The sequence below is a fragment of the Callithrix jacchus genome, chromosome 13 (assembly GCF_049354715.1).
Source record: "Callithrix jacchus isolate 240 chromosome 13, calJac240_pri, whole genome shotgun sequence".
Taxonomy (NCBI): Eukaryota; Metazoa; Chordata; class Mammalia; order Primates; family Cebidae; genus Callithrix; species Callithrix jacchus.
The window spans coordinates 79,048,186-79,059,869 of record NC_133514.1 but is presented as its reverse complement, the minus strand read 5'-3'; the positions used below and the strand labels follow the sequence as shown (position 1 = coordinate 79,059,869).

At 41.1% G+C, this 11,684-nt stretch overlaps 1 protein-coding gene across 2 annotated transcripts; it reads right to left on the bottom strand.

The window, feature by feature from the left end:
* Window positions 1–1,336: 1,336 nt before the first annotated feature.
* On the bottom strand, window positions 1,337–9,281 carry RMP24 (ribonuclease MRP subunit p24). Of its 2 annotated transcripts, XM_002757190.7 has the most exons (5): window positions 9,093–9,281; window positions 8,990–9,012; window positions 6,265–6,464; window positions 3,953–4,143; window positions 1,337–2,706 (listed from the first exon to the last, which is right to left on the bottom strand). In XM_002757190.7, exons 1-5 carry the CDS (start codon window positions 9,167–9,169, stop codon window positions 2,541–2,543), a joined length of 657 nt encoding a protein of 218 aa, XP_002757236.1. In that variant the 5' UTR covers window positions 9,170–9,281; the 3' UTR covers window positions 1,337–2,540. The 2 variants fall into 2 exon arrangements, with proteins under 2 accessions (XP_002757236.1, XP_035126780.1); XM_035270889.3 differs by lacking the exon at window positions 8,990–9,012.
* Between the last annotated feature and the right edge of the window lie 2,403 nt (window positions 9,282–11,684).

Below are 11,684 nucleotides of genomic sequence, written 5' to 3'. Positions count from 1 at the left end.
TGTGTTGTGCTAGATGTTGTGGACACAAAGTGAACACCTGGACTTTTGGTGGTGGCACCAGATAGCACAATTTCATTTCATGCAACTATAAGATCAAGTGGTTAACTTTGGTCTTTGAGTTTTTTAAATTGATAAATGATAATTGCATAATTTATGGGACACAATGTGATGTTTCGTTACATGTATACACTGGAGTAATCCAATGAGGCTAATTAATAGATCCATCACCTCTGATATTTATCATTTCTTTGCAGAGAGAACATTAGAAGACCCACTCTTTTGGCTGGGCACTGTGGCTCACACCTGCAATCCTAGCACTTTGGGAGGGAGAGGTGGGAGGATTGCTTGAAGCCAGGAGTTCAAGACCAGCCTGGGCAACATAGTAAGATCTTGCCTCTACAAAAAAAAAAAAAAATTAATAAAATATTAGCCAGGTGTAGTGGTGTGTGCCTGTAGTCCCAACTATTCTGGAGGTTGAAGCAACAGGATCACTTGAGCCCAGGAGTTCAAGGCTACAAGTGATCTATGGTCATGCCATAGCACTCCAGCCCAGATGACAGAGCAAAGCTCTGTCTCAAAAAAAAAAAAAGAAAAGCCAAAACCCCTCTTTCAGCTCTTTTGAAATAGGTATTAACTATAGTCACCATGCCATACAACATATCATTGGAACTTACTCCTCTTAATTAAAGTTTCCCTTTTCCTTTCTACCTACCCCATTCCCAACCACAGCCTCCAATATTCACCATTATATTCTCTACTTCTGAGTTCTACGTTTTTAGATCCCATATAAATAATACAGCATTTGTCATGTCTGGCTTATTTGACGTAGCATAATGTCCTCTAGGTTCATCCATGTTACCATAACTGACAATTTCTTTTTAATTGTACTTTAGGTTCTGGGGTACATATGCAGATCTTGCAGGATTGTTGCATAGGTACATACATGGCAAGGTGGTTTACCACCTTCATCCCCCCATCACCAAAATCTGGTATTTCTCCCGTTATCCCTCCCCAACCTCCCCACTGTCCCTCCTCTAGCCCCTCAACTGACCACAGTGTGATGCTCCCCTCCCTGTGTCCACATGTTCTCATTGTTCAACATCTGCCTATGAGTGAGAACATGCAGTGTTTGGTTTTCTGTTCTTGTGTCGGTTTGCTGAGAATGGTTTCCAGATTCATCCATGTCCCTATGAAGGACACGAACTCATCGTTATTTTTATGACTGCGTAATATTCCATGGTATATATGTGCCGCGTTTTCTTTATCTAGTCTATCACTGATGGACATTTGGGTTGGTTCCAAGTCTTTGCTATTATAAAAAGTGCCACAATGAACATACGTGGGCATGTATCTTTATAACAGAACAATTTATAATTCTTTGGGTATATACCCAGTAATGGGATTGCTGGGTCAAATGGTATTTCTGTTTCTAGGTCCTTGAGGAATTGCCACATCATCTTCCACAATGGTTGCACGAATTTACAGTCCCATCAACAATGTAAAAGTGTTCCTCTTTCTCCACATCCTCTCCAGCCTCTGTTGTCTCCAGATTTTTTAATGATCGCCATTCTAACTGGCATGAGATGGTATCTCAATGTGGTTTTGATTTGCATTTCTCTAATGACCAGTGATGAGTGTTTTTTCATGTTTGTTGGCCTCATATATGTTTTCTTAGAATTTCTTGCTTTTTAAAGGCTGAATAGTATTCCATCGTGTATACACACCAGATTTTTTAAAAATCCATCCTTTGACAATCATTTCTGTTGTTTCCATATCTTGGTCATTGTGAATAACACTACAATGAAACACTGTAGGGCAAACATCTTTTTGACATACTGATTTCAATTCCTTTAGATATATACCCAGATGTGGGATCATATGGTAATTCTACCTTTAGTTTTTTGAGGAACCTCCATACTATTTTTTCCAAAGTTGCTGTACTAATTTATAGTATCACCAACAGTATGTTCCCTTTTCTAAACAGAAAGAAAATTTTAGTCTCCCATTGAGTGATCTATAATCAGGAATGTTCCAGATATTTACTTTTGCATTCAAAATGGGAATAAGGTTCAGGTTTTACTAAGACAGTTATGCAGATAATTGTGAGAAAATAAGGACCCACTTAATCCTTTCCCTGAATTATCAATGCTATAGACACATGGCAGAAACCTCATGAGTGAACAGACCCTCTCATAAAGATCTCAATTCCCTTTTGAAAGAAAATAACATATATAAAAACTGCTAACTAAAGGAAGAAAAAATAGTAATGCCACTACTCAATGTACATATATAGCTTTACATACATACACATATATATATATCTATACATACACATCTACAAAGAACTTTGATATATTTTTTGATCTTTACAACCATCCTATGCGGTAGGTAGGTTTCAGGTATTCATACTAATGAGGTATTTTCCCAAAGGATGCCAAGAAAAGTTTGCATTCAGGTCTAGTTTCCATGTATTCAAAAAATAAAAGTTTAAAAAGTTGTTTTACTATAGTTTCAGAATTGCCATCAGGCATTTCTTATTTTCAAGGTCCACCCTTCAGAGAAGATAAGAAATTTCTGAAGTCCACCTTTGGATTCTTTTGGGATTCATTCTGACTAAGTAACATTTTTAGTTGTGAGAAATGTTTCTTTGTTTTACTCATACTTTTTGAGGAGGAAGTAGATACTGACTGTCCAGATGTAGGTGTTCTGAAAAGAAACAAAACCACACTTAGTTATACCAACAAATGACAATCATTTTCTACTCTTTTGTATTATGGACATATACAGGCAATGGCTATCCTTGGTGTAGTATCATTTGACAAATCCCTGTTCAGTTAGATTTCCTCAGGAATTTCTGACAGAGTTAAGAGCCAGAACAAACATGTAGGGCAAGAAAGTATACTGTGAATGGTTCACGTTTGTTTTTTCTGGAGATGGAGTCTTGCTCCGTCGCCCAGGCTAAGTGCAGTGGCGCCATCTCAGCTCGCTGCAACCTTTGCCTCCCAGGCTCAAGCAATTCTCCTGCCTCGGCCTCCCAAGTAGCTGGGACTACAGGCGCACACTGCCACACCTGGCTAATTTTTTGAATAGAGATGGGGTTTTACCATGTTGTACTGGCTGGTCTCGAACTCCTAAGCTCAGGGAATCTGCCCGCCTCGGCCTCCCAAAATGCTAGCATTACAGGTGTGAGCCATCGCACCTGGCCGTGAATGGTTCAGTTTTGTTGGCACAAAGAAAGAATTAAGGCAAAGTAAGACAGGCAGACAGATTGGTTCCAGACAGGCCTGGAAAGCCATGCTAAAGCATTGATCCATATGCTACAGAGTGATACTTCTAATCAGAGCTATGCTCCAGAAAGATGATCACACTAGAAGAGTTTGATCCTGGAAAGAGGGAGACCCATTAGGAAAATCATTGCAGTAGTCCTGACAAATGGTGCATAAGGACCCAAACTAGAATATAGCAGCATTAGGGAGAAAAAAGAGCAAAAAGATGAAAACAGCATGGAAGTAAAATATATAGAAATCAGTGACAAGGACCAAGTGAATAGGGATTTTTGAATATACCTGTCATTTTAGGTCAAAATGTCCAGAAAGGTATGTTCATTCACAAAATAAGGAACTCAGGAGGATAGGCAGGTTTGAGTGGTTAGCTGTGGGAAAATGATGAACTAAGTTTTGAACATGTGGGGGACTGAAGCAGATATATTTAGCAGGCAGCTGGAAATAGGCCCAGGAGATGTTAGAAGTAGAGTAATATACCTAGAAGTCAAATGCCATTGACGTGAGCATTGAAGATATGGGAGTATGTGACATTAGAAAAGGGTATGGAGGAAACATGGCCAAGTCCTGAAATGCATGGCATATTTAGGGAGTATATATTAAACACAAAAAATTAGAAGAAAACACTTGAGTTAACACTGGCAATTCAAAGAGTTCATGGATTAAGATACCTGAAAATCAATGCTGGACTCTTGCCTTTGGAACCAGACTTATCACGATTTGGGTCTACAGTCCTTCTCTCTGGTGTTTTCAGGGTGAGTTTACTTGTAGGAGTGGTAGGACTGCTCTTCAATGTTGCTAGAAAGCTTCTGCTTTTACCATGGTGCTTCACTGTCCTGTTGCATGTTTTACAAGTGATCAACTACCATAAAAAGAAGAAACGTCAGTCCTGTCATTTATCTTACAGTGTAACCCCATAAACCACATGTTCACTGAATTCTTAAATGTCAGAGATTATACCACATACTACAGGGGTAACTAAAATAGAGGCTGCACTTGGAGAACTTGTAATCTAGTGACAAGAACTGGACAAGATTTTTTTTTTTTAAGACAGTCTCGTTCTGTTGCCCAGGCTGGAGTGCAGTGGTGTGATCTTGACTCACTGCAACCTTTGCCTCCTTGGTTCAAACAATCCTGCCTCAGCCTTCTCAGTAACTGGGACTACAGGCATCTGCAACTGCGCTGGCTAATTTTGGTATTTTAGTATAGGCAGGGTTTCGCCATGTTAGCCAGGCTTGTCTTGAACTCCTGACCTCAGGCAATCCACCCCTCTTGACTCCCAAAGTGCTGGGATTATAGGCTGGAGCCACTGCACCTGGCTGACAAGACAAATTTAAAATGAGAAAATGTTCAAAAAGAAATTAATGGCTAAACATTTGTATTTAATTTAAAATAGGTTTTCAAATATAGTGACCTCTCTAATTTTTAAATATAAAACCATGTTTGGGGGAATTAGGGAAAAGATGGGAGATGATACTCTTTAACATCTGGAGAAATAGTCTTTATAAGAGCAGTAAGCATTTAGTATTTTTTTGCAGATTAACTTCGAGCCTCTTCCCACCATAAAAAAACACAGCAGAATGTCACTGGAAATGTAAGTAGCCCCTTCAAATCCTTGTCAATTTTATAGGTCTAAAATATAGGCCTAATGTAACTATGCAACCAAATGAGTTGTTATATTCTCATACCTCTTCACTCATCATTAGCTATAGAGGTTGATTTTCTGTTCAAGATTCACTTCTCAATAAATGGTCCATTTCCTAACTAATTCTACATATCTAACTCACTATGCACAGGATTCAGGCCATGCCTCAGCAAATTATTATAAACTAGTTTAAGTGAGAAGTAGTTTGATGTTCATGAGCTGATAAAAATGCCAATGGAAGATCTGTATCTGTCAAAGGTCTGTGTTGCTTTACACTTTTTGGAAGGAGGCTGTATACAGATTAAAATAGATCAGAAAAACAAATGCCTTTACTTAGCACCTTTCTAGCTGACTTCTGATTAAAATACATTAGAATATAAGTTTCATGAGGGCAAAACACTGCAAGTCAGTGAGGCAGCATTTACTATCTTCCCATTTAAGAACATTTTCCAAACATGTGGAAGTAATATTTTTTGAAAAATACAATTCTCCAAGAACTAAGAAACTGAATTCTATATCACTTCAATATCCTATCTCTTTTCTCTTTCCCTTTAACCATTTAATTTTATGACAAAGCAAAATGCACCTACCTGTCCAACACTGGTAAACTCCTAAATATGGCAATTTTCAATCAAGTAATTACTAATTATAGTCTTAGGCCAGACATAAGCTGTCATAATGTCCAGTGCCCAGCACAGTGCTGGACAATAAGCAGGCACTTGAATGGTTGATAAACGTTAACAATGAATATGCAGGATATAAAATATATCTGCCATATAGTAAACCGTATGTAATCTGATTTTGGTTGTTTTATTCCATGTTATATCCCCAATGTTAAATACTGCTTGGTATACGATAGTCCCTCAGTAAAATGTTTAAAAAGCAAAAGATGCATTCACCTTTATTGGGCATAGCTGTAAATACACACTCTGATATGGAGTGGGAGGACAGCTGAAGAAGTGACATGACATCTACATATATAACACTACTGTTTGAAGCAAAGAACCATTAACTGAAAAAATAATGTAGTGGTAAGTAACTGTAATTCAGGTGGAGTCATAATGGTCAGCTCAAGAAATCCTCACATTTGTGAAAAATAATGCTCAAAAATGGGATCTCAAAACAATTGAGAGCTCATGATGTTTGGTTTAGGTAATCATGAAAAATAAAAATAAGCTGTCCTTATAATGAAACACTAATCATTAGAGAAATGTTTATGTTTTCATAATCCAAATATACTACTATAAATCTCTGAGTTATATCAAGGCTGATTCTTAAACTGATTTTAAGTGAAAGAAAATTCTGATTTACTCATAGATACTGGAACTGAAATCTTACCAATACACTTTTGGAGTCTTTGAACTTTTTGACAATTTTTGCTTCTTTAAAACTGAGTGTATAGTTTCTCGCTTCTCGATTAAGAAGTTTCTGTATTTTGGGTGTCATCTTGGCTTTGGGTTTGAGACGCACTCGAGAGTTATCCAGAAGCAACAACTGGAAACAGTATGGACACGTTTCTTCAAAAGTGCTCTTATCATCTAAAATTATAGAGATGAAACTCACAATTCAGCAAATCAGAATATTTTATTACCTCCAACTGCCAACATTATAAAAAGTATATTGAGGGCTGGGCGCGGTGGCTCACGCCTGTAATCCCAGCACTTTGGGAGGCCAAGGAGGGTGGATCACAAGGTCAAGAGTTCGAGACCATCCTGGTCAACATGGTGAAACCCTATCTCTACTAAAAATACAAAAAATTAGCTGGGCATGGTGGCACATGCCTGTAATCCCAGCTACTTGGGAGGCTGAGGCAGGAGAATTGCCTGAACCCAGGAGGCAGAGGTTGCGGTGAGCCGAGATCACACCATTGCACTCCAGCCTGGGTAACAAGAGCGAAACTCCGTCTCAAAATAAATAAATAAATAAAAGGCTGTTATGTATCACCAATTTTACCAATGCATTTACCACAAAATAACAAACTGCACTGAGATTGTTTCTGTTTTTAAACAATTAGCACAATGAATATTTATTTAGTACCTACTGTTAAGCACTATGTTAAGTGCCAGGGATATAACTGAACTTATAAAGCCAGGGACCACACTTAAACTTAGCTCTGCCAAATGTGAAATTCATTCATATTTACTAAGTCACAACACCAGGCACTGTTCTGAGTGCTGAAGACATAGCAGTGAAAAAAGGAGAATTCACCGAGGCATATAATAAATGTAACAACATCAAATGTTAAGTGCTGGGAATAAAGTAAGACAGGAAAGGGGAATAGAAGTGCTGATGGAGTTACTGTAATTTTAAACAGGTGGCGAGGGAAAGCTTCATTGAGTGATATCATAGAGACAAGAGGGAAATGGAGGATTCCAGTGGAAGCAGATATGTGAGGCAAGAATCCCAAGCAGAGTGAAGAGTAGCTTGCAAAGGCCCTGAAAGAGAACAGCAAGGAGGCCTAGTGTGACTGAAGTTGCGTGACAGAAAGAGAGAGTAGGTCAGAGAGGTACGTGGGCCTACGATACCGGGCCTTACAATCCTTTTTTTTTTAATTTAATTTTTTATTGCATTTTAGGTTTTGGGGTACATGAGCAGAACATGCAAGACAGTTGCATAGGTACACACATGGCAGTGTGTTTTGCTTCCTTTCTCCCCTTCACCCACATTTGGCATTTCTCCCCAGGCTATCCCTCCCCACCTCCCCCTCCCACTGGCCCTCCCCCTTTCCCCCCAATAGACCCCAGTGTTTAGTACTCCCCTCCCTGTGTCCATGTCTTCTCATTTTTCATCACCCACCTATGAGTGAGAATATGCGGTGTTTCATTTTCTGTTCTTGTGTCAGTTTGCTGAGAATCTTACAATCCTTTTTAAAGGACTTAAACTTTTACTGGGAGATGGGAAGCAAATTTTTGAGTTTCTGGCCGAGAAGTGACACGATCTAGCTTTGGTTTTTATCAGATTCACTCTGGCTGCTGGCTTGAGAACACACTAGAAACACATGGGAGCTATTAGTAGTAATCCAGGAGAGGACCGGTGATGGCCTGGAGCAGGGTGGTAGAGATGGATGTGGTGAAGAGTAGAGTGCACTCCATCTCCGCTCACTGCAATCTCTGCCTCCCGGGTTCAAGAGATTCTTATGCCTCACCCTCCAGAGTGGCTGGGATTACAGGCGTGTACCACCACACCAAGCTAATTTTTTTGTATTTTTAGTAGAGACAGGGTTTCACCATGTTGGCCAGGCTGGTCCTGAACACCTGGCCTCAAGCGATCCACCCATGTGAACCTCCCAGAATGCTGAGATTACAGGCGACAGCCACGGCTCCTGGCCAATTCTGGATATATTTTAAAGCCAACAGGATTTGCTGGGAGGAGAGAGAGTTGTTAGGGAGTCAGTAATGGCTCCAAGGTTTTGGGGGTCCAATAACTATAAGGGAAGGATGGAATTATTTACTGAAGTGAGAAAAACTGGAGGATCTTGTTGGGGGTAAAGCTCAGGTTTTGGACACATTAGCTAAGTTTGAAATTAGTAGACATTGAAAAGAATTTGTCAAGAAGACATTTGGATGTATGAGTCTAAAATTCAGAAGAGAGATCTGCGCCGAGTATATACATTTGTAAGTCCTCAATATATGGTATTTAAAAGACATGAGACTAGATGAAAAACTGTCAGGAAGTAAGTGTACCTAGAAAAGAGGTCCAAGGGCTGAGTACTGGAACACGGCAAAACTTAAAGCTCGGGGAGATTAGGAGGAACCAGCAAAGCAAATCGATAGGTAATAAATAGGTAAAGAGGAGGTGAACTACGTAACGACCTAGAAGCCAAAGGAGAAATCTATTTTGAGAAGACTGATCAACGTGTCAAGTGCCGCTAACAAAGCAAGACAAGGCACATTAAGGAATTTGGATTTTTCACAAAACTGAGAAGCATGTGGATTTTGTCGAAGGATGTAGGTTTTGTCGTTTTAAGGAGGGGAGTGAGTCCATCGGCCTTATTTAAGCGTTGTGCGGAATGGAGGAAAGCGGGGTGAGAAGAGCCCAAGGCACAAGGGATTGGCGTTCTTACCGTGCGACGAAGTGTAGGCCCAGCTGTAAAAGAGAAAAAGACTTGTGAGGGGAAAAAGGAACACCTTCCCGCTCGCCTCCCGCTTCATCTCCCGTCCTCTTACAGGAGATAGCGGGCTTGACCCGGGCAGCTGTCGTGCAGTCCCCGCGCCGCAGCCTCAAGATAGTGTTTCTGTCTCATCGCCGCCGCCGCTTCCTCGCCACACGTACCCGGTGAGAAAATAGAGCGCCGGAAGTCTGCTTCCCAGCGTCGCCGACATTGGCGTCCAGACTCAAGTAGCTTCCGGAAAGAGGCACGCTAGGCAGAGAGGTTCCGTTTTCCTTCCAGTCCAGTCTGGCGTGGAGGCGTGCTCAACCCGGAAGCAGCCCCACCCGTCCGCCACGTCCCCGCCCCATCAGTTCCACCCCTTGGCCTGCCCAGTCCCCTCAGGTACTCAGAGGAGTTACGAATCAGACTTGAGGTTGTGCGGAGCGGCTCGACCCTGGTGTGGCGGCTGAGTCCGGAGGTGAGGCTGCCACCCGCCTCTCCATCTTCCTCCCGGCTCGTCTTCTCTCTGACAGCCCTGTGGTGGTTGCTCCGCCACAGCGTCGCCCTCCAGATTCGCCGGGAGCGGAGGGGCGGGGAGCGGAAGCGCTGCAAATAACAAGGCCGCGGAGAGGAGGTCCCCAGCCCAGCCTGCCTTCGCCTGCGTAAACGCCGGCATTTCTCTTTCTTTTTGTAATTAAAGTGAAATTCACATAACGTAATATTGACCATTTTAAGGTGAACAATTCAGTGGCGTTCAGTAAATGTACAATGTTGTGCAAGCACCATTCTGCTATTTCCAAAATATTTCGATCACGCCGAAGGACAGCCAACTCCATGAAGTACTTACTGCCCATTCTCCCCTTCTTCCCAGGCCTTGGCAACCACCGGTGCACTTTCTGTCTCTATGGATTTACCTGTTCTGGCTATTTCACATAAATGGACTCATACAATATGCCACCTTTTGTGTCTGACTTCTTTCACCTAGCATAATGTTTTTGAGGTTCATCCACCTTGGAGCATGTATCAGTACTTCATTTGTTTTTATGGCTGAATAATATATTCCGTTGTATGGCTGAAATCACAATGGTTTACCATTCATCAGTTGATGGACGTTTCAATTGTTTCTACCTTTTGGCTGTTATGAATGAATGCTGCTGTGAACACGTGTGTTCCTGCGTTTGTTTGAGTGTCCGTATTCTGTTCTTTTGGGTATAATACCTAAGAGTAGATCTGCTGAAGTATGTGGTAATTCGGTGCTTAATGAGGGTTCCAGTTTCTCCATATCCTCACCAACATTTGTTTTCCTTTTAAAAAAAATTTTTTCTTTTTAGTCCTCCTAGTGAGTGTGATGTATGTAGCATCTCATTGTGGTATTGATTAACATTTCCCTGACAACTGATGGTTTTGAGGAGCTTTTCATGTGCTTGTTAGCAATTTGTATATCTGGGTATTCAAGTTCTTCACTCATTTTTTTAGCTGGTTTTTTTTTGTTCTTTTTGTTGATGAGTTGTGTTTTTTTATGTATGTATTCCGGATAGTGGGCCCTTGTTTAGCCTTGTTTATTTATTTGAGATGAGAACTCACTCCATTGCTCAGGCTGGGGTGCAGTGGTGTGATCACAGTTCACTGCATTCTTGAATTCCTAGGCTGGGCTAAAGGGTTCTCCTGCCTCAGCCCCCCTAGTAGCTGGGAACCAGGCTCACTATCATGCCTAGCTAATTTTTTTTCTTTTTTGTAGAGATGGGGGTCTCACTATATTGCCCAGGCTGGTTATGAACTTGTGGACCCAAGTGATCCTCCCATCTCAGCCTCCACGGTGTTGGGATCACAGGTGTGAGCCACTATGCCAAGCCCATTTTTTATTTTAAAAGGGAGCTAAATTATATAAAGATTTTAAAGAGAAAGTATATATTTACATCTCTTTAGGCATTTTAACTTTTTCCAAAGAAAAGTTTTTTCCCTAGTCTTCCCACCTTTCCATTCCACTTCTCTGAAGCAATCAACATTACTAATCAGGGGGTCTCCCCTACCTATGTCCTTATACACTTAAGTACATGTATAAATGTGCAAGCCCCTCCCCACTTACTACCACTACAACAAAAACAAACCAAACATACACACAAAGTCAAAAGTAAAATGGTAGTTCCTTACTATATAACTTGGCTTTTTTCCTTAACAGCAGGCCACAGACATCTTTTCAAGTTAGTATATGCTTTTAAATAGCTGAATATATTACAAAATGTAATGAAACATGTTAAGCACTCTCTGAATGAAGAGATCACCTAAACAGGTGAGCAACAAACCTGTTTATTCACTTGGGTGTGAGCGGGCTGAGTTCAGAAAGAGAGTCAGCAGAGGGTGGTCAAATAGGAGCTGGTTTTATAGGTCTGGGATAGGCAGTGAAAAGTTACAGTCCAGGGCAGTATTTTGCTGGGGGATGGGAGAAGTGTCACAGGGTCTGGTGTCACAAGTTTGGCCTATCAATTGAGGCAGAAACAGTAATGTCGCAAGGTCAGTTAGTCAGGCCACAGGGTCCAGTGTCACAAGGTCGACTTATCAGTTGAGGCAGGAACAATGGTAGAATGTTGCAAGGTTGGTTAATCAAGCACTGCAGGAGCTAGCAATTCTCCTTTTGTTGTTTTCCTGGTACCTTAGACTTTCTGGCTCT

What these genes read in the sequence shown, in the direction of transcription:
- RMP24 (XM_002757190.7), bottom strand. Translation starts at nt 9,169, where the DNA reads ATGAGACAGAAACACTATCTTGAGGCTGCGGCGCGGGGACTGCACGAC. An exon ending in GGCCTACACTTCGTCGCACG is followed by an intron (nt 6,465 to 8,989) that starts GTAAGAACGCCA and finishes CTATAATTTTAG; the next exon opens with ATGATAAGAGCACTTTTGAA. An exon ending in AGTCCAGCATTGATTTTCAG is followed by an intron (nt 2,707 to 3,952) that starts GTATCTTAATCC and finishes GTTTCTTTTCAG; the next exon opens with AACACCTACATCTGGACAGT.